This window comes from Phacochoerus africanus, chromosome 4, assembly GCF_016906955.1.
Source record: "Phacochoerus africanus isolate WHEZ1 chromosome 4, ROS_Pafr_v1, whole genome shotgun sequence".
Taxonomy (NCBI): domain Eukaryota; kingdom Metazoa; phylum Chordata; class Mammalia; order Artiodactyla; family Suidae; genus Phacochoerus; species Phacochoerus africanus.
Window position 1 is genome coordinate 132184615 of NC_062547.1, and position 24015 is coordinate 132208629.

At 34.9% G+C, this 24015-nt stretch overlaps 1 protein-coding gene across 1 annotated transcript in view; it reads left to right on the forward strand.

The window, feature by feature from the left end:
* The window catches only part of ADAMTS19 (ADAM metallopeptidase with thrombospondin type 1 motif 19), a 264349-nt gene that overhangs the window by 66320 nt on the left and 174014 nt on the right, over window positions 1-24015 (forward strand). The window contains exons 5-7 of the mRNA XM_047778552.1: window positions 101-184; window positions 1329-1486; window positions 18869-18912. Of these exons, the coding sequence (XP_047634508.1) occupies window positions 101-184; window positions 1329-1486; window positions 18869-18912 (286 nt within the window). The remainder of the gene's footprint in view (window positions 1-100; window positions 185-1328; window positions 1487-18868; window positions 18913-24015) is intronic.

A 24015-nucleotide genomic window follows, 5' to 3' on the forward strand; every position in this document is an offset into this window, starting at 1 on the left:
TTGCTCAAATAAATTGACATGTCTCCCATGTCTGGGCTTTAAGAAAAATTCAGATGTTTGTCAGTTTTATTTTAGGATTTTTATTTTTATTTGTTTTTAGGTTTTTAACCTTTTCCAACACAAGAGTCTTGGTGTGCAGGTCAATCTTCGTGTGATAAAGCTTATTCTGCTCCATGAAACTCCAGTAAGAAAGTCTTTGAGTTTTTTGTTCAGTTATGTGGGTGAGAAGTTGTGTTCAGGTACTTTTAAATAAAGGTAATGCTAGTGATTTACTTTTTATTGACTTAAAAATCCAGAAATATCCACTGAGTCGTTTAAAGTATATGTAAAACTGGCCTTTAGTTTTAGTTAATACCTAAATTGTATTCCAAAAATGGAATGTCCTTAGTTCGCAAGGATCCTGACAACAAACTTTAACTTTGCAAAATGTAATTTTTTTTTTTTGGTCTTTTTGTCTTTTTAGGCCCATACCCACAGCATATGGAGGTTTCCAGGCCAGGGGTCTAATCAGAGCTGTATCCGCTGGCCTACACCACAGCTCATGGCAACGCTGGATCTTTCACCCACTGAGCCAGGCCAGGATCAAACCCACATCCTCATGGATGCTAGTTGGGCTTGTTAACGGCTGAGCCAGACAGGAACTCCCAAAATACAATTTTAAGAAGTCATTTTTAATGGGTTTTATTTTCATCTTTAAATGTGTGCTTTATCTGTAATTCAGTTAAAACCTAGACTATTCTGCAAACTGTGTATTTGGCCCTTTGGAGAACCTTTGTTCTTAAATTGTAGAACTAATGATTTTTCCAAATCTAAAAGTTCGATTTTTTTTTTTGTATTTTTAGGACCACACCTGTGGCATATGGAAGTTTTCAGGCTAGGGGTCTAATCGAAGCTATAGCTGCTAACCTACACCACAGCAATGTGGGATCCCAGCCGCATATGTGAACTACGCCACAGCTCACGGTAACACTGGATCCTTAACCCACTGAGCAGGGCCAGAGATCGAACCTGCATCTTCATGGATACTAGTCAGGTTCGTTGCCTCTGAGCCACAGTGGAATTCCCACATTCCACATTCTTAATATTCCATTGCACCTTTCTCCTTTTTCAGAATACTATTATTCTATAATAGTATTTTGTAATTATGGTACCTTCACAAAGTTTTTAAGATCCTTTAGCTCAGGCAAAATTAATCCTGCATATCTTCCAGATTCTCATTAATCCTGTGGTCAGCAGTCTGCTTTAGTAATTCAAGAAGTCCCCTTCGTTTTCAGTTTTCTGTGTATCTGAGAATAATTTGCCTTGAAGTGAAACACCTTCTTTTGCAGGCAGATCTATATATTGGGCATCATGGAGAGAAAATGTTAGAGAGTTTTTGTAAGTGGCAACATGAGGAGTTTGGCAAAAAGAATGATATACATTTAGAGATGTCAACCAGCTGGGGTGAGGACATGGCTTCCGTGGATGCAGCTATCCTCATAACAAGGTACGTTTTCCAAGGCCAGTTAAATGACATGTTTAATTTGAGGGTCGTGCAGTTAATCCTATTAATCCCTTCATTGAATGCTTTTTATTCCAGATTTTGTGTTCCAGCAACCTTCTGGCACAGTGACGTTAGTCATTTTCCTCAATTCGTAAAAAACCGCTTTGTGAACTGCCCCATATTGGCTGGCACATTGACTGAATATATTTGGTTAGTTAATTAAAAAAAAATTACCCTCAATTTTTATTGTGAAGCTGTCATCATTGATGATAAGTGAAAGCACTGGTCAGTTTTGGTGGAATTTGGAAATTATGCACCTCACTGCATGTTTTTCAGTCTTCACCATAGGAAGTACCCAGTATGTGAAGTTAAGCAGTTGACAGACTTTCTGGTTCCATCTGAGAAAAAAGTTTCAATCACATCTCTAGCTAATTAATTTTGAGCTGCACATGAATGCCTGTGCTGATCACAAATGTTTGTAATGCAACATTGAGTATAAATATCAAAAAGTGAGATAATGAGTAACAGTTTACTCTGTGTGCATTCTGTATCCGTAGTTATACGTTTATCTTTCTGAGAGCTAGGAAAAATTAATGTAGTTAATTGTTACCTAGCAATTTGATTTTTTTGGATTCCATGTATTTTTTGTTTTTTTCAATTAAAGAATAGTCCGTTTACAATGTTATGCCAGTTTCTGCTGTACAGCGCAGTGACTGAGTCATACAAATAATGTTGGCATTTCACGTCACAGACTACACAGTGAAATTTAAACATAACTTTCTGTAATGAGTTGTTGAATTCCCGATAACTTCTTGTTGCTGAACTGTAATAAAAACTATTCTCCTTACAAATAATAGATGAAAAAGAAAAAAAATCCGTATGCAAGAGCACAACTGGACTTCCATTTCTGGGCATGTAGGTGTACTCTATACTGTACCTCTGCAGTAAACAGCCATAAACGTGGAATATATTTATGAGGCAATTGCTTTCAGTCATTGGAGAATGAGCAGTGCAATCTCTGAAAGAAAGAAAATTTATCAAGTGATCCCCCCATCCAACCCTACTTGTTGCCTGGGGACATTTTTTTGACTGGTCCATCAAGCCAAGATCTAGGTAGAATACAGTGGTCCTGCTGAGGGCACCAAAGGTGAAGGTGCAGGGAGAGATGCCAAGAAGCCTTGGCAGATCATCTGTGAGGACTTTGCAAGGCTAGTCTAAATAGATACAATGATAAACTACCTCAAACTTAGCAGAGTGCTGTCGCTATAAAGTTTGGATATTAAAAAAATATGAAAAATTCAGCATATGCGGCCATAAGAGTGGAGCAACCTTTGTTAATACCTTGTCATTACTCCTCACCGTTAGTTGGGAAACAAAGAGGCTATGCCTTCCCATTAGGCATGATCCAGAGAAATGCCCTGTCTTGACCTGTCCTAACCTTACGCCTGAAACCAAGCCCCTGTAAGGTCTTGAGAAGAGCTAGATTGGAGGTTGAGTCCCACCAGTTAACGGAGGCTTGGAATCATCTTGAGCTTCTGATAGATCCTCCTTACCAAAGAATAAATTCTAACCTACCTCCATTCAGAGTGACTTGCAAGCAATTGAACTGTTTCCTAAAACAAGAGAGAGGGCTTTTCAGAAGATAACAAAATATGGAATCTCTATAATATATCATCTGGGGTGTCTGGAACATAGTGAAAATTAACCAAGCAAAGATAAGTGAAAATGTGACACATAATCAAAGAAAAGTAGTCAATAGAAACTGACTCTGAGATAGCTTAGATGTTGGATTTACCAATTAATGTAGCTGTCATTGGAATCTTGAAAGAGAATGAAAATGGACAAGAAAATTACTTGAAGATTGAATGGTAAAAAAAAAAACTTTGCTAAATTTCATGAAAAACAGCAACTTAGAGTTGTAGGCATATTGTAGGAAAATTGGTGAAAACCACAGATAGAGGAAAAAACAGTTGAATTGGCCAGAGAAAAAGGATACGTTACATGGAGGAAACAATGTTAAGATAGATAACGGACTTCCTGTCAGAAAAAATAAAGTCCAAAAGACAATGAAATGATAGCTCTAATATACTGGGGAATAACCGCTATCAACAAAAATCCATAATGAGTTCTTAAGGGTGCTTTCTTAACTTATGAAAGTATATTTGCACATACATACACACATACACAAATCTATGGCTAATCTCACAATTAATATTGAAAATCTTTTTTAAGACTGGAAGCAAGGCAAGGATGTCTACACTTAGCACTTCTAGTCAGTATTGTACTGAAGATCATAACTAGTATATTTCGCTGCGGTGGGAGGAAAAAGGAGACATTTAAGGTATAAGGAAGGAAGAAAAAAAAGTGTCTCATTTTACAGGTGACATGACTTGGAACAAAGAAAAATTTGAGACATCTAGAAGAAGAATTGCTGGAATTTATAACTCAATTTTTTAGGCCTGTAGACTTTAAAGTCAACTTAGAAGAAAAATTATATTTATATATGATGGAAATGAACAATTGGGAAAATTTTACAGTAAAATCCTACGAATAGTTTAACAAAATATGTGCAAAACTTCTAAAATGATGTCTACACAGTCCTGCTGAGAACAATTAAAGAGCTAAATAAAGGTTTATTCATTGGTAGACAAAATACTCTCAAGATGTCCATTTCCCACAAATTGATTTTAGAGTCACTGTAATCCCAATGAAAATCTCTGCAGCCTTTTTTTTTTTAATAGAAATTATAGTCTAAATCAATATTTGTTTCAGAAAGGAAAGGACCTGTTAGAGTCGAAAGAGTTTTATGAAAGAAGAACAAATTGGGTGGACTTACCTTTTCTGATTTCAAAATTTATCATAAAGATAATAAAAGGTTCGGAAATATACTCACACATGTCTGGTTAAATGATGTTCAGTAAAAGCAGTGTAAATTAGTGATGAGAAATTTGTCTTTTCATCACATGGTTGTAGAACATCTGGATACCCATGTGAAAAATGAATCTAACCCTGCTTAACCCTTGTGTGATGTTAGTTCATAATGAGTCATCAGAGCTACATGAAAGCTACAACTCCAAAGCTTTTAATAAAAACAAAGTCTTTATGACCATGGGGAGGACAATGATTTCTTAGAATTTCAAAAAGCATTAAGCAAAAATTATTAAAAATAATTGTCCAGGCTTCTTCAAAAATAAAACCACTTCCTGTCCAAACGTCATTGACATGTAAATGAAACGATAAGCCTCAGAATTGGAAAAAATAGTTGCAATACATATATCTCAGAAAGAATTTTTATCTGGAATGTACACATGTATATATATGTATATAATACATATACATGTATAATAAATAGAAAATTTAAAACTCAATAAGATGACCAAATAGATAGGACCTGTGTTTATCCAAACACTGCATGATAATCTTGACTTACTGACCTCTCTGTGTCTCATTATTATGAGATAGTATGCTCTTATAGCGCATATAGTGAACATTCAATAATTTTTCCAAACTTAAATAATTATGTAAGATCCTGTGCAAAATTTTATTAACATGGAAGATATACTATCTGAACTATATATAGTTTTCTTTTTAAAAAATTGTATTGAAATATAGTTGACTTACCATGTTGTGTTAGTTTCAGGTGTACCGCAAAGTGAATCAGTTATACGTATACATATATCCATTTCTTTTCAGATTCTTTCTCCATGTCGTTTTCACAAAGTATTGAGTAGATTTCCCTGTGCTGTACTGTAGGACCTTGTTGTTTTATCTCTTGTATATATAGCACTGGATATATGTTCATCCCAGCCTCCCAGTTCATCCCTCCCCACAGTGTTTCCCCTTTGGTAACCAAAAGCTTGGTTTTGAGGTCTTCAGTCATTTTCTGTTTTGTGAGTAAGTTTTTTTGAGTCTTTTTTTTTTTTTGATTAGATTTTATTAGTGACCTCATACAGTATTTGTCTTTGATTTACTTCACTAAGCATGATATTTTCTAGGTCTATCTATGTTGCTGCAAATGACATTATTTCATTCTTTTTTGTGGCTGAATATCTTTTGTTGTATTATTGTTTAATGTATGTTTTCAATCAATAGTTTTGTCAGCCCCCGTTTGCAGTTCACTTTCCTTATTTATAAAATTATTACGGCATTCCACATTATCTTAGACACATTTAAGAATCATTTTCTATTGGTAAAGGTATTCTCTAGTGATAGAGAACATTTTATAGGGTCAGTTTAATATATTAAATATTACTAGTAAAATTTTATGAACAAAGTGAGGTTCAATTTAAATGAGAAAATAAATGTGTAAAATTCCTGACATCAAAGAATTGTAAAACAAGTATCAGTTCCTTTTTCTTCTTTCAAGTATACCTAACAGAGTGATTGACCCATAATAAATGCTCAGTTAAAATTCCTATTGTATTGTCTTTTTGATCCTAATATTAAAGAATAGTGAACAGAATGTACAAAGGAGGGAGATACAAGGCAAATATATTTTTGTCCTTCTGAAATACCCACGAAGACTCTCTGATTCCAGTTTGTATTTCTGCATCAAATTTCTTTGTCTCATGCTCTGTTATGGGGTACAGAACAAACAAGATGTTGAATTTCTTAGAGTTCACAGCCCATTCCAGTGAAAGGTAACTCCCAATATATATTTTTTAAGAATGTGGTAATTTGATACTTTGATTCGTTGGAAGAATCCTCCATAGTATCAGTTTCTCGATCAAGAGTTTATATAGTGTATTTATGACAAAAGAGCGACAGGAAATAATTTCACATATAAAGAATAACAGTAGCATTTGCTCCTGCATAGTTTTCAACGCATTTTCTGTGCTGTATAACAATCTCTTTCCTGTGAATTTTTGAGCTTTCTTTATGTACAGAGCACTAAAAATTATTCCGTTACAAACTGTAGTTAACTTTAGATGTACAAAAATATGGCCCCCTCATTTTCATATCTAAGTTAATTCTCGACTAAATGACTGATTTTAGAAGGCAAAAATAAATTAATAGCTTTTAAATATATAATGACATTAGTCTGTTCTAAAAGATTCTAAGCAAAATACAGGTCTAGGTCAATTTCAAGTTACTTAAGTAGTTAAAATTTAATTCCTGTATCTTAGATTTTTTTTAGTTCTCTGCTAAGATTTCACAGTTTTTTAATTTAGAATACATTGTTAAAAAATACATCTTTTCTGTAGTAGAGTTTCTCTTAATGATATTTTATTTTTTATTTATTTATTTATTTATTTTTTGTCTTTTTGCCTTTTCTTGGGCTGCTCCCGCGGCACATGGAGTTTCCCAGGCTAGGGGTCTAATCGGAGCTGTAGCTGCCAGCCTATGCCAGAGCCACAGCAATTCGGGATCCGAGCCGCGTCTGCAACCTACACCACAGCTCACGGCAACGCCGGATCGTTAACCCACTGAGCAAGGGCAGGGACCGAACCCAAAACCTCATGGTTCCTAGTCAGATTCGTTAACCACTGCGCCACAGCGGGAACTCCTTAATGATATTTTAGAGTGATAGGATAAATTTGGAAAATCATGTGATTAAATATGTAGGTATTTAAAACCACTTTATTTGGGGGGGGGTTCCTCTAAGAAATCAGCTTATCCTCAAGTTTATCTTGTTTATGACTTTAAACATGCTTTATTTGAATGTTGCCAAATCTTAAAGTTTACTTAATTCACCAAAAATTTTTTTATGAATTGCTTTTGTAAAAATAATAAAGGTAGCAAGTTGCTGTTAATGAATATGATTAGGATTTCCAAGGAACATGTAGACCTTATTTTCGATTTTTAACTTGAATAACATGTCATATTTTATAAAAATTTTGCATGACAAGCTTCTTAAATATATTTTACCATAGTACTACATTATTTCTGAAAATAGAGTTTGTAGTGCCAAATCCAATCTGTAGTGTTACTTGTGATCACATAGGCTATTATGTATGTTTACTTCGAACTTCTAACCTATACTGACCGCCACTCTGATAGAGAGCAATTAGATTCCCAGAATGCATTCACCTCCGTGGGTTTTTATTTATTTTTGTCTCAGCTGACAAAGTCTCTTTTCCTTATCCTCACAGTGGTAGTTTTTTACTGCTTCTAAGACTGAAGGGGATGATAATCATAATTTGATTCCAGATTCATATTTTTCTTTTATTAAAAATGCAGCACTTTTATTATAGAAATTTGAGAAATACAGGAATAAACATTAGCCTATAATTTGACTACCTAGGACTAATTAGAGTTAACTTATTTAAGTATATTTCTCCAGTTTTATTTCCTGTGTGTTTGTATAGCTAAATACATATTTTCATAATATGTGTACCATATTCTACATGCACGTTTTGTCTTGACCTACCACTATTGCAACATTAATTTCTTACTTCCAATGCCATTTTTTTCTTTTCAGAACTCTGAAAAAGAATCTCCTGCATCTATATGTATTTTTTTAAAACTTTGAAAGTAATGCTCCTAACTGCTCTTCATTACCTTCCTTGTTGCTAGCCTGCCCTAGCAATTTGATACAAGTATTCACTTAAAAAAATGGTGCGATGTATTTCATATATTAAAAAAAAATATTACAGTCAACAACTGCACGTTCACCCCTCCGTGTAACAAACCGAAGTTGAAATCCTCTTTTTATATTATTTTATAATATATTTTCCCTTAAAAATCTTTTCCAGACCTCCCGTTGTTCTTAAATAGTTCTTTAGGAGATATTGTAGCGTAATTCTCTTTCTCCCACACCCTCCAAGTAAGGCACGAACATCCGTGAGGAATGTTTTCCAAAGGTAACCAATGTTGAGTGGATATGTGTCTAAAGAATCTTGTTTCATGTTAGACAGTTTTCTCTATTTGTTGTTGTTTTCTTTTAGCTTTATATTATGTCTTGCAAATCTTTTCGTGTCATTCATTATGGAAGGGAGAATAATCTGTCCCAAAGATGTCCATTTCCAATCCCTAGAACCTGTGAATATGTTCTCTTATATCATAAAAGGGACTTTGCCATTGTGGTTAAGGCTGTCGAGGTGAGGAGATTATCCTGGATTGTCTGCATAGGCCCAGTTTAATCCCAGGAAAAGGCAAGCACACAGATTTTACCTTAGATCCTCTAGAAGGAATGAGCCTTGATGACACCTTGCTTTTAGCCCAGTAAGACCTATATTTGGCTTTTGACTTCTAGAGCTTTAAGGTAATACATGTCTGTTGTTTTAAGCCACTACCTTTGTAGTAATTTGTTACAGCAGCAATAGGAATTAGCACACTTATATTTGGTCTGTATCATTGGGAGGGAGGAGCAGACTTTATATTTTCTTGCATGGTTGTATCCTAATTTATGTGACTACTCTATATTGGTGTAACTTTCTTAATTTTCAGGTTTAGAAAAAAATGTAAATTTAGTATATTTGGGATAATGACAGGGTGTTTGCCCTTGTGTTTGTCATGGGTAGAAATATAAGCTTCCTTCTTGTCAAATGCTCATAATGCAATTGAACTACATGTTTGACTTCAATTTTTTACCCCCTGTTAAATAGGACCTAGAATAGAGCTTAATAATTGCTTTTGGCTTTTTGGAAAGCAATAGGAATAAAAATCTGTGATTGGAAATAGTAAAAAAAAGAACTTGTCCCAAAGGATATGCTCATATAAAATATTGATGGATACTGTCTTTACTCACTTGTGGGGCTAAGATTTATATGGAGGATCGCTTTTCCCCATATCCCTGCTTATAATGCCCTAGTCATGAACATTAACCCACTAAAGGGAATGTTTTTCTCAAAGTGACCTACCATCATTTGGTCAGGAAAGTCTAAATGAATGATTTGCATACTTGAATAAAAATCCCTTTTTAGTTAGAGTAAATATAGAGATTATTGGACCTTTAGCTTTGTAAGGAAGTTATAAAAAATAAAAATTTTAATCTCCGTGGATTCCATGATCTTATCCATATTTGACAAACAGAACTCATGACCAGCCCAGTTTCTGGTGAATGCTTGTCTTTGGTTATTATTAAATGTTGTTATGTTATATGAGCACAGCAGGAAGAAGAAATTTTAGCTTAGTTATTAATTTTTCTTTCAACTAAAATGAATAATGTTTGCATAAATCCAAATCTTTCTGCAGTAATATATTTGCTAAATTGTTCTGTGTGATACAGTGAAGTAAATAGTTTAAAGCTGACCTAGTGCTGTGGGCTCATGGTAACAAAAACACAAAACACGTTATCCCAAGTGTCAACTTCATGATTTCTTAGTGTAATTTTTACATCTCTCTGGGAAATTATAGAGAAAGTGCAAGTCTATATATCTTAAAAACACTCTTTAATTTGTCATTTAGTTTTATTAGTGATAGTTTTGCCTGTCAGTGTATACTGAAATACTTTTGGCTGATGTACAATACTTTTGAAAGTTGGTTTCAAAATAATGCCATTGGCAAGTAAGATAGAAAATTTAATAAAATATAAAAATGGCAGCAATATATTAATTTAATTCAAATCATAGAATTATTTCTGAATGAATCATTTATAGGTATATCCCAGGGCACTATAAAACTCTACAATGAGACTTATTCTCAGATGCATCTTCATTCTTGGAAATTAAAGGCTCCATTTCATTTTTTTTCAATATAAAGCAGAACTTATGCAGAATTTATTGGCCTTCCCAGTTGCCAAAGTCTAACAGTATCATTTCCATAAAGTCACATAATGAAACTCGATGATGCAGACTTCAGGGCGCACTGAACCAGCAAGAGCCAAAAATGAGAGATGTAGGCAGCACACAAATCTCCATCCCCGTTACCCCTCAGGGTCTTTGGGTATTGTGAAATTATTATTACATGATTTTGGTTCTATGGAAGGAAGTTTATACTTGAAGAACTGAAGATTAGGACAGGTTGTGGACAGTTTATTCCTCGGTTGTGCTGAAAGGTATTTTCAGTGCTTTTGGATAAAAGACCTTGTATTTTTTTGAAATCATGCGCCTTCTTCATTTGTTTGCTAAGTGAGAAGAAATTGGCTGTGTGATGGACACTAAGTGCCCTTGACAATAAGCAGCGCATTTCTCATAGTTTTATCCTGTTGTTTAGTTAAAGATGAAGTCCCTTGTTTCACATAATGTAAATCAAAGTCATCTTGTAGCCTCGTGCATTATGATATGATATATTATAGGTTTAGAAAAAGCACATGAAATCCTTTTCTCTCTACATCTGAATATACTTTACACTCAGTGATTCTTGGCCCTAAGGTGAAGATTTGATTTTATGTGGTTGTTTAATTTTCTGCATTACCATATTATTCAATATCATCTGTTTTGGGTGTTTCTCTCTCCATTTGTTTGCTGGCAAAGGCACTTGAAAAATAGAACTATCCGTTATTTAATACAATTCCCAAGGCTCTTCTTCCTCACTGAATTCCTGGGCCCCTTAGACATCACAGAGGTGATTGTATATCATTCTCTTCTTTGCCTTCAGAGTAGAAGCCTTTTTTATTTATCTTAATATTTCTCTTCGTATCCAGCCCTCGGCATGTGAGAAGCACATAGCGAATCCTATTGTATAGGTTGTATACTGCACAACCTTAGGGGGAGCTATTTACACTGTTGTGTATGTAAATGTACACTTAGAGTTAAGCAGTGTGCAACCTATACAACTAGGCATGGCATCCTCGTGATGAATTTGATTCCTGTGTCATTTAATGCAGAGAAAGACTACATATATCTGATCTTTTACTTGCTGCAAAAATATCAGCAGGCCTTTTCCACTCCTCTTTATCAGTAATTATATTCATACTTTGAAAATGTTACACCACCAGGGGATCTATTTTCCTATATCCTTTGGTGTTGGTTTTAGCCACAGAAACTAACTTTGCCCAAGTTGAGCACAAGAAGACATATCCTTCTAGTTTTTTTTTTTTTTTGATAAGTGGAAAAGATTCTATGTAGTCCTCAGAATCAGAGGAAGAATTGAAGAACCAAGCATCAAGAAGGACAGTGTCTTAGACAGCTCTAGTTATCTCTTCCCCTGGGTTGGTATGATCCAGGAGCACTCACATTCTCATACTCTAATTTCTACCTTAAATCCTCTAAAAAAGTGGGTTTGAGTTGGTGAGGGGTGTTATGTGTCCAAATTATTTGATTAGAAGCCAGTAATCAGGAACTAAGAGCCATTTAAAGGTGATTACCCAGTGGAAAGATGCTGGTGTTGAAAGTAGTTAGGGTTTACTTGAGAGGCGGTCAAAAGATCACTCAGATTTAAAAAAAAAACAATAACAACAACAACAACAAAAAAAACCCTTTGATTCTAATCCTGGGAACAGATGTTTTAATTAAGAGCAGTCTTATTTCACCCAAATTCTTAAGGTTTTCAGTTTTGTTACCTTGAATATTGAAAGCAATGCCATCTATTAGTTTAAATTAGAAGTTAAGGGTAGGGTAGCTCGAGTGGTTACCTTTTGGGGGATAAAAGTTTGAGTACATCTTCCCTTGTTTTTCTAGAGTTGTCTTTATAGTTTTGGAATATATTTTCAAAAAGATCTTTTTTTAACTAAAAAAGACGTAAATTTTATGACCCCCTCAATGCTGATGGACAGTCTGAACATTTGATTCATTTATTGTTTTCTTTGCCATTAACATTCATTCAGTTGGAATAGTAGATTTTTTAACGCATATGCAAGCGATATTCTATCTTCTGTATATAAAAGAAAATATTCTTTTATAGAGTGAAGATTAAAGTATCAAGTGATAACAGCCAATTTTCGATTATCCAAGATGGATTAATTAGTTTATAGATTTTCCAGAATAAAAAATAATAGCATATTTGAGAAAAACATTTAAATCTGTACAAATTAGTGAAAAATGTACTGTTCGTATTGTTTAGAAACAGAGAGTAATCTGTAGCCAGGATAATGTAACCCTCCTTTGTGTATATTGCATTTGGGGAGGTGACCCCCTTCCTTGCTGTCAGATGAGTGATCTTTGCAGAAAGCCCTCCCCAGAGCAAAGATATCTCTGACGTGCATTATAAAAACAGAGGCAGGATAAAGCATGGCCATTAGAACAAACCAAATCCAAATATTTACAGGTGGAGTTAAATGAGGAAAGAAAGGGATAAGGCACTAAGTCTCTCTGTCTTCCTTAAGTCCTAGTGAAATATTCACAAAGTATTCTAAGCTAAAAGACCCACAGGAATAGTAAATCTTCAAGTAATTGTTTATGAAGCAGTTCATGTGATAAACCATCATACTTGTTTGGTTATTTATAACTGCAGAATGGCAGTACATTTTTACAAAGTGGATGTGGTTTAAATGAAGTGAGTTTGTAATAAATCCATTTCATCCCTTGTGTTAAAAACATATTATTTAAGGTTATTTTTATTTTCTTTATCTTGATTTACCATTCTCCTTGTTCCTCTAGTAATCAAGAGATGATCCTGTATCTCTTTTTAGAAATCATCTTTGTCAGAAATTTACCTGAAGGAATAGTAAAAAATTATAATAATTAATTATTGATATCAAATTACTTCATTCCCTTTTTCATTCATACTATGGCTAGCCCCACATTTTTCCTCATCTCTTACTTTATGGAAGCAAAATGGCAGTACCAATCACTAATTTTTACAATAATTTGTAACTATTATAATACCAAAGATAGAAAGATATCTTTGAAAAAAGTACTTAATTAAGGTCAGTGTGAACATCTTAGTGAGGCAGTTGTTCAGTCTTTTGGAGTTTGGTAAAAGTAGTTGCATCATATAAAATGTGATAATACAGCCTATGTGGCATGTTTTTATGTGTATTAAAATCTAATATTAAAAACAATTTGTAGTAATGAGGCTTCCATGGCTTGTTTCTATGTGTGTTAAGATCTAATATTAAGAACAAAATGTGTTTCAGTATATTTAATTACTACATGGTAGGTCACAGATTGTTTCTCTTCCTTTAGTTATGTGATAATCTGGCTGACTAGATAATCAGAAAGTGTTCCCATCATCAACATCTAGGAATTGTAGAAAAAATGTGATGCAAATCTCCTTACAAGCATAGATGAGCCAAAAACAAGAGGGCTCTAGCAAAAAAATATTTATTTATAGTAAGCTTCTGAGGTAATGGGACAGGTGCCCTGGCAGGAGTTCGTTGGACTTAAAAATCTGAGTTCTTGGGTATAAAACATAAAGTAAAAAACTTTGTGGCTTTGTGAAGAGGGAAAGTGCAACTGAAATGAGTACATATAGCCAGAGCCCTTGGATACCTACATCCTTAATAAAAGTTTGATCTGATAAATGCTTTGCAAACAAGCACAGTTGTCCACAGGAAACATTCTTTCTTTCTCCACCATGAACCCATGTTAGGAGGAGATGGCTTCTTTGGGTATTAATTACCATGAATATGATCCAACATTGAAGCATTTAGTGAAAGCATATGCAAAACTGCTGCGAAGGGGCCCTCTTTCAAGTTTCATTGCACAAGGCAACCACAAATAAAGTACAACTAAGTAAATTCACAGTAGAATCCCAAAACACAAAGTGACAATATCTTCCATTGTAAGAGCCAGGAGTCATGAAAAAGAGTGTTTTAAATGGCTGAGAGAGACTATTAAAAAAGCATATTCACATGATTAAAAACACAAAAATTCAAAATGTGAGAAAAAGATACTTTGCAAAATAAGAGGACTTGAAAGTTGAGGAAAACAGAACATTAAAAAATTGTACTTAAAAATCTCAATTTCCGAGTTGAAGAGCAGAGTAGATGCAGCTGAAGAGAACACTAATGGATTGGATGATAGATGGGCAGGATTCTCCCAGGAGGCTGCAGAGAGTGATTAAGAGATGGAAATACAAAAGTGTGCTTGAGAGTTACTGACATCAAAATGAGAACAAACATGCACCTAGAAGAGTTCTAGGAGAAAGGAATGGAGAGAACGTGAGAAGAATTGGATAAATAGATAGTGGTTAGATTGTTTGTGTGTTTCTGGATCTTTAAAGTGCAAGACATACCAGAAAACCCAAAGAAGATAAAGACAGACTCAGTAACTAGACACATCATGTGGGACTGTGAAAATATAAAGACTAAAAGAAATCTTAACCAGACCATGTTATATGTCAGTTATATCTCAGTGAAAAAATCAGAAACCAAACCAAATGAAAGAAGAGCAAGGTGATTGCAGGCTTCCATTTTTGTAAATGCTAGAATAAAATGAAATAATATGTTCAATATGCTGATGACAATAAAGTCAACCTAGAATTCCACAGTGAGTCTCCGTTCCATTAGTAATAAATCCAAACTCGTGAGGATTAAGGAAACAGTGTCTGGGGCAGTTTCGTATTCATAGATCCTCATTGAAGGAGATACTGAGGGATGTACTTAAAGAATACCAATCTCTCTAGAAGGTAAAAATAAAAGATATCAATGAGAAAAGAAATTGAAATATATAGGCAAACCCAAATGAGTACTGATGGTTTAGAGTAAGCTCTCTAACCTGAGATTTTAAAAATTGAGATGGAATTACAGGATTACCCTGGAGATACTGTACGTGTGGCTCCAGATCACTGCAATCAATAAAAAGAGTTACACAGATTATTTGGTTTCTCAGTGCACATGAAAGTTATGTTTATACTGCAGTGTCTTAAATGTGCACTAGCATTATGTCTAAAAAGCAATTTGCATACCTTAATTAAAAAATTTCATTGCTCAGAAATGTTACCCGTCATCTGAACCTTCAATGAATCATAGTAGTAACATCAGAGATCACTGATGACACATATCCATAGCAAATGCAATGATGGTAAAAAAAAGTTTGAGGTCTTGCAAGAATTGCCAGAACGTGACGCAGAAATGTGAAGCGAGCAAATGCTCTTGGAAGAAAGGATGCAGATAGATGTGGTCAGCACAAAGTTGTCACAAACCTTCAATTTGCAAAAAAATGCAATATCTACTGTGCACAGTAAAGCAAAGCACAATACAAGAGGTATGCCTGTGTAATGTGAGATAAAAATAACACAAGATTGAAGAAGAGTTTGGATTAGAAGTGTTTGTGTCCTTGCCTTTTTCAAGAGGAGGCCGAAGGTACTTTTTAACTTGAAACATTTGAAGTGAATGTCATAGGGAGAATAATGTCCATGTTCTCCATCTGCAGAACCTGTGACTAGATAATGAAAGGGACTTTGCATATGTGACTGTGTCAAGGATTATTGAGATTGGGAGATTATCCTCAAGTATCTGGGGGATCCCAGTGTAATCACAGGATATGGGGAAACAAGAAGGCAAGAGACTCCGAGAAAGATGTGATGATAGAAGCAAAGGTCAAAGTGATGCAGTTGTGAGCTTTGAAGGTGGAAAGGGCAAGACAGCCAGGCTACCTCTAGAAGCTGGAAAAGGCAAAGAAACCGATTCTTGCCTACAACTTCCGGAAGGAACACACCTTGATTTTAGCCCAGTGAGTTCGTTTCAGACTTCTGATTTGGAGACCATGAGATGTGTTCAGCTGCTATAAGACCATAAGATTTTGTTACAGCAGCAGTAGGAAACTGGTACAGTGTACTTTAAAATGTGGAGGTTACCAAATCAAACACAATCTGATGTTATTTTTCAAGACAGGAAAAGAAAAAAAATCTGTATAGGAACAAAGAGAAAAACAGACGAAAAGGACAAAGATATACTATAACTTGGTTAAGAAATCACAAAAATAGAAAAATCCATACGTGTTAATAGTAAAACACTAAATTCACATGTAGAGATATTATGTAACTAGGTTTTACAGTTTTGATCATATGCTATTTGTAGGAGAATTAGAGGAAGGTGAAAGCAAAACAAAGGAAAAAGATACTCCAAATGAATATTAATATATTACCAGTATATTAATACCTGTTAATATCAGATATAATAGATTTTAACACAGAAAACATTAAAAGGGACAAGTATTTTTGCACAGTAATGAAAATAGTAGTTCAAAATAAATTATAAAAATTTAGAGTGATAACTTAGCTTCAGTCTAAACAGGGCAAAAATTTGAATCATAAGGAAACATCAACCAATTTATAACAACAATGGAATTGTAACAGCTCTTCCTCAGTAACAGACACAAAAATAAATTCAAACTTTCTTATTCTATTAAGCAATTGTGTATCAGAGCTTGTTATAGCTAGATCTAATGAACAAATTTAGCTCTGCTCTAAACTATCAGAGAATATACATATTTTTTTCTTTATTTTTTGACAGCCCCATGGCACATGGAGTTCCTGGGTCAGGGATCAGATCCAAGCCACAGTTTTGACCTACACTGCTTCAGTGATGTGGGATCCTTAACCCACTGTGCTGGGTCAGGGATCATATCTACATCCGAGTGTTGCAGAAACACCACTGAGCCATTGATTTTGTTGTGCCACAGTGAGAACTCCGAGAATACACATACATTTTAAACATGCACCGAACATTTACAGAACTATGCATGTATCACAGGTGCTGCTGGATGAGCCAAGCAAGATGTGAGTTGAAACTGACCATTGTAATTATCAGTGTAACTGTAATTATCAAATATCATTGGGAAAATTGAAAGGGGTGAAACACTTAATTGTTAAAGTTATTTTTCTTTTAGGAGTGGCATTAAGATGGCTATAATAGAAGAATTAAAAAAGCTTGTTTTTTCATTTCTCTTTCACACACACAAAAATTGTTGTATTTTTGTAAAAATAAAAATTTTATAGAACCGAACTGCTCATTAATAGGAATTTGTTTAAATTACAGTGCAAGAATAGAAGCAACAGCAACAGCAAAAAAAGCAGAAACATCAACTGACTTGAGAGCTTTTTTTTAAATTTAATTTAATTTTTTTGTCTTTTATATTTTTTATTTTATTTTATTTTTTTGTCTTTTCTAGGGCCGCTACCGCGGCATGTAGAGGTTCCCAGGCTAGGGGTTGAATTGGAGCTGTAGCTGCCCACAGCCACAGCAGTGCAGGATCCAGCTGCATCTGTGACGTACACCACACTCAAGGCGATGCCAGATCCTTAACCCACTAAGCAAGGCCAGGGATGGAACCTGCATCCTCATGGATGATAGATTTGTTTCCACTGAGCCACAGTGGAACTCCATGACTTGAGATGGAGTTCAAGTTATATAGCATCATATGGAGTTAATATGATGTGCCTGGCATTGTTTTAAATGCTTTATATGTGTTAACTCATTCAAAGCACATAGTAAACCTTATTTTAAATGTTTTGTATGTGTTAAATCATCCAACCTGGACAGTAAGTCTATTTGATAAATAGATGTTATGACCTCTATTTTTCAGATGAGGTGACTGAGGCACAAGAATGCTAACTAAGTTGCCTAAGGTCACAATAAAAGGTAGATGACAAGTTTTGCCTTTGTATGCTTTGCCTTTAAAGCTCGTAAGTTGTTAGGGAATGCTCTCCAAGATGTTGTAGTTAAATAAAGACAAAATTATACGATTTTATGCATAGTGAGAGCCCGCCTAAGTAAAAATACTAATTTCCTCATGCCCTTGTTAAAATTATTGTCAGTCTTTTAAAAGTTTTGCCAATCTTATGATATAAAACATTATGCTATTTTTAATTGTATTTCTTACATTTAAATCTTCAATCTGGAAATGATTTTTTGTGTCATGTGAAATAGAGATACTATATTTTTCAGACAGAAAGCCATGCCTCCACACTTGATTTTTTTTGTAATAGATGCTGACTCATAGACTTTGAAAAACTTACGGTCTCTGCAGGAGACAGTTTGGGGGGTAGGGGGATGTGCTTGGGTTGTGGGATGGAAATCCTGTGAAATTGGATTGTGATGATCATTATACAACTACAGATGTGATAAATTCATTTGAGTAATTAAAAAAAATAAAGAGAAATGAAATACCATAAAATTCAATACAAGGTGAATCTTTTTGAAATACTGTGTATGAACTAGAACAAAATGTTTCAGAGTTATGTCAGGTAAAAATTACAGAAATTAATTTTTTTCTTAAAATTAAAAATTAGTTAATTTGGAGTTCCCGTCATGGGTCAGTGATTAATGAACCCGCCTAGTAACCATGAGGTTGCTGGTTCAATCCCTGGCCTCGCTCAGTGGGTTAAGGATCTGGCGTTCCCGTGAGCTGCGGTGTAGGTTGCAGACATGGCTCAGATCCTGAGTTGCTGTGGCTGTGGTGGAGGCCAGCAGCTGTAGCTCCCATTCGACCCCTAGCCTGGGAACTTCCATATGCCATGGGTGCAGCCCTAGAGAACAAAAACGAACAAAAATAATCAGTCTTATTTCCAGTTTTCTTAAATTCTTGGAGATAAAGGGTGTGGTTCAGTTATTCATAAAACTATTTAAAAAGGAGTCACATTCTCTATCTGTGTAACATTTTCTATGTTTCTTTCTAGGAAAGATTTCTGTGTACACAAAGATGAACCATGTGATACTGTTGGTAAGTGTATGTAAAAATTTTTACACTTTGGAGGAGTTCTGGGGACCTGGAACACATTCTTCATTTAAATAGAGAAAAAATTTGAAAGTGCTATTTTCAAGGAAATATTTCAATGAACTATTTCAGAGAGATATATATTTTAAATGTATGTGTTTGATCATTTGTCTGCAATTCAATTATTAATGAAGTAGCTTGAAGGCATATAGGTACTATGTATTGGAGAAAAGTTTAAAGAATTCTTTAAGAATATCATGAGTTCTTTTTTGTATTTTTCCCCAGAAATACAAACATGAACTCAATAAAATTTTATTACTCTTGGTAAACTGAGGCTAAATATGTTAATTCCAGTAGGAATGACCTTTTTCAGGTTACTTTGTTTTTGAGTTATATAGATTTTAAGTTTTTTGCAGGCTGTGTGAAAGAAATTCAGTCTAATTTGCCCAACTAATGAAGATTTTTCTATACATAAAGCAGTAAATTTTCTGTGTTTTGTCCTGGTTATCTAAAAATCCTTAAAACATAACCACATAGCCAATAGAATTAATGAATCACAGTTTTTAATTTTGAGAGAATGGCCACATTTATGCCAATATAAATGCATGTATATACATTTACCTATCTCAATAGGTTGAAGGTATAGATAGATAAAACTATAAACCTTTATATATATATGTATATAGTTTTAAGACATTAACTATATATGTATAGTTTTAATTAAGTGTTATTGGATTATTGGTAAGGTATGTTTAGGAGTCATGATCTGGGAAGTTCCTGGTGGCTTAGCAGTTTAGAATCCAGCATTGTCACTGTTGTGACTTGGGTCACTGCTGTGACTCAGTTTCAGTCCCTGACCTGGGAACTTATCTGCCACAGGTGTAGCCCAAAAAAAAAAAAAAAAGAGTCATGTTGGGTTCATATCAATAGGGTAATAAGTATTTTAACTTAACCATATTTGAGGTGTCATATATTCTTTGTGAGGTGAAGAGTTAAAAAAAGTGGCATAAAACAGAATAAAGGGTTATGGGTACTTAAGAAAATAATTCTAACTATTTCTGTTACACCATCCTCCTCACTTGATTAAACCTGAGATTATAAGTAGAAAATAGTTATGATTATAGTACGAAGCAGATGATATCTGGTTCAAAGAGGACTCTAAGTGTAAAAAGAGCTGGTCACTTAACAAAAAGCTGATTTGATTTCAGGATGATCTCCTAATGTTAACTAACTTATTTTTTCCTGAAGTGTTTTTCGCTTTTCCCTGCATCTCCAGAGATTAAATCTGGATACATGGTTTTAATCAATCTAACCATGGAAGCACTCGATTACCAATAAAGCTTATCTCAAAATAATTACCCTTCTCCTCTACTTAAACAGCTACGTTGGCCCGAAAACCTTCTTTTAATATAGACAAATCAACTTCTTGCCTTCTTAGAGGATCTGAGAGAAATCAACAATTCTGATAGTACTTTCCATAATTATGAACACAAACCACTCTTTATAGCATAGACTAAGGAAGCAGTTACCAATGTGAGGCAAACCAATCTTTTTGACTAAGACTCTGTTTTTATATCTTGCAAAATCATGTACACTCAGTCTCTGAAGCATTTTCTGGGTTCGAGCATCTTTGAGTAATGAAGTAGCTTGATATGTTGGGACAATTAGAGTATGTATCATTCGGTGGGAAAATGATGAAATCAGTTGGCAACTCTGTCCATCTTGGCTATTAAGAGATTGATACAAATTGGTTTTAAATATTACAGCATAATATGTGCAAGTCCAGTGCCCTTCCTGAGATGTCATTGTTTCTGAAAGCTTAGATTCTCAAGGTCTCAGCTGGCATCCCTAAATCCTAGTTTTCCCCTCTGCATCTTAGAGCACTTCTTTTTCTCATCGCAAATAAGAGATGAGGATTGTTTTACATGTTTAGCCTTGAGCGGAGCAAAAATCTGAGATATTTCATTGGTGGCCATTAAATGAAAACCTTTAACAACCAAGTCAGAAGAGTAGTCTCTTCATCACAATCCATGTTCTCACACACACACACCAAAAAAAGCTTCCTTTCACACTAAATATGCTTATACCTAGTGACGTATATATTGGTAACGTTGATAAGGACATTTGTGAAAAATAGGCATTGTGGTTGCCACCCCATCACTCATGCACATCCCCCCCCACTGTGCAGTTGTGATGCCAGGTGGAAAATGATCCTCCTCTACTGATGGGTCATGAATCGTCCAGGCTTATTGATGGGATGGTTTTAGGACCTCAGGCCTAAACCAGTTAGCATTTGGCATTGGCATGGTTGGAACATGTGACCTGTTACCTCTTTCTGTTTGTCTGTCTGTCTCATGAAGGTGAAGAAGAGAATATTTTTCATGGTTGAATCTTGGTCATATTTGTCCCCACTGCACAAAACTTGTAGCCCTGATCACTATCATCATAAAGCACACCAGCCTTTGGGTGAATCTGAAGTCATATGTTGCAGAATAGAGGGAGGAAAAGCGCCTTTCTCCTCCATGATGTTGTTGAATCACTGCATCCTCCAACCTGGACGCAGTATAACCTTTGGGCTCCTGAATCTGTAAGCCAGTAAATATCCTTATTATTTAAGCCAACTTATAGGTTTTACTTCTGTAACTTTCAGCCTAAGCAAAGATCTGCCCTGATATCCATATATATAAGAAAGAAGAATATAGGGCAGTAGTAATAATTTCCATTCTTATTAAGAGAGTGCGGGTAAACTGGTTTGCAATTTGTCCTCAAAATTAAATAAGCATGTGTATCCTGCTGGTCATCTGCACAGCTCTCAATATCTAGTATAACAAAACAAAAGAGATTTAGGGCTTAAATCAATAAGATATCTATTGACACACATTTTTAAATCTCCTCATATAACATTATGGGTTGTATTTTCAAACACCTTTCTTAAGTTCGGATGAATTTTCAGATACCTTTCTTAAGTTCATGTATTACTGATGTAAAGTCAGTCCGTTTCACACTGGATACTATAATGAAAGAGAGGAAGGAGGATGAGGTAGATTTAATATCTATTAGTTTGAATAACATGGGGATGAATGGTTACTTTACCATGACGGTTTTTCCTGTTCCTAGTGAGGGGCGAGGAAAGCAGTTAAAATTTTGAATTTAGGTTAACTTGAATTGTAAATGGCAAGAAATGCCTGTGTTTTAAAAGCAGTGGTGATACTTAAACTATGTATTGTAAATGGAGCAACACTTTCATGGACATTTTCATTGAATTTCTTCAAAATCTTCTTCAAAAACCCTTCAGAATGTGGGCATAGAGGGAACCTACCTCAGCCATATACAACAAATCCATAGCTAACATCATTCTCAGTGCTGAAAAGCTGAAATAATTCCCACTGATATCAGGAATAAGACAAGAATGTCTGCTCTTGCCACTATTAGTCAACATAGTTTTGGAAGTCCTAGCCATGGCAGTTAGAGAAGAAAAAGAAATAAAAGGAATCCAAATTGGAAATGGAGACGTAAAACTATCACTGTTTGCAGATGACATGCTGCTATAGCTAGAAAATCCTGAAGATGTTACCAGAAAAATGTTAGAGCTTATCAGTGAATTTGGCAAAGTCGCAGGATACAAAATTAATACACAGAAATCGATGGCATTTCTATACACCAACAACGAAAGACCAGAAAGAGAAATTAGGAAAACAATCCCATTTACCACTTCCTCAAAAAGAATAAAATACTTAGGAATAAACCTACCTAAGGAGACAGAAGATATGTACTCCAAAAACTGTAAGACACTGATGAATGAACTCAAAGATGATGCAAACAGATGGAAAGATATACCATGCTCTTGGATTAGAAGAATCAATATTATCAAAATGACTCTACTGCCCAAGGCAATCTACAGATTCAATGCTACCAAGGACACTTTTCACAGAACCAGAACAAAATATCTTAAAGTTTGTGTGGAAGCACAAAAGACCCAGAATAGCCAAAGCCATCCTGAAAAAAAATGGAGCTGGAGGAATCACGCTCCTTCACTTCAGACTATACTACAAAGCTACAGTCATCAAAACCATATGGTAATGGCACAGAGACAGAAATATAAATCAGTGGAACAGGATAGAAAGCCCAGAATTCAACCTACACACCTACAGCCAACTAATCTATGACAAAAGAGGCAAGAATATATAATGGAGAAAAGACAGCCCCTTCAATAAGTGGTGCTGGGAAAACTGGACAGCCACATGTGAAAGAATGAAATTAGAACACTCCCTAACACCATACACAAAAATAAACTCAAAATGGATTAAAGACCTAGATATAAGACTGGATACTATAAAACTCTTAGTGGAAAACAGGCCAAACACCCTCCGACTTAAACCACAGCAATATCTTCTCAGATCCACCTCCTAGAGTAATGACAATAAAAACAAAAATAAACAAATGGGACTTAATTAAACTTCAAAGTTTCTGCACATCAAGGGGAGCTCTAACCAAAACAAAAAGACAACCCACAGAATGGAAGAAAATATTTGCACATGAAGCAAATGACAAGGGACTAATTCCCAAAATTTATAAACATCTTCTGCAGCTCAATACCAAAAAAAAAAAAAACCAAACAACCCCATCAAAAAATGGGCAGAAGATCTAGAGAGACAGTTCTCCAAAGAAGACATTTAGATGACCAAAAAATGCATGAACAATATTCAACATCATTCATCATTAGAGAAATGCGAATCAAAACCACTATGAGGTATCACCTTTCACCAGCCAGAATGGCCATCATCAAAAAGTCTACAAACAGTAAGTGCTGGAGAGGGTGTGGAGAAAAGGGAACCCTAGTACACTGTTAGTGGGATTGTAAATTGGTGCAACCACTGTGGAAAGCAGTATGGAGATTCCTCAGAAAACTAAAAATAGAACTCCCATTTGATCCAGCAATCCCACTCCTCGGCATCTATCCAGAGAAAACCATGACTCGCAAAGACACATGTACTCTGATGTTCATTGCAGCCCTATTTGCAATAGCCAAGACATGGAAACAACTTACATGTCCATCGACAGAGAAGTGGATCCAGAAGATGTGGTACATATACACAATGGAATATTACT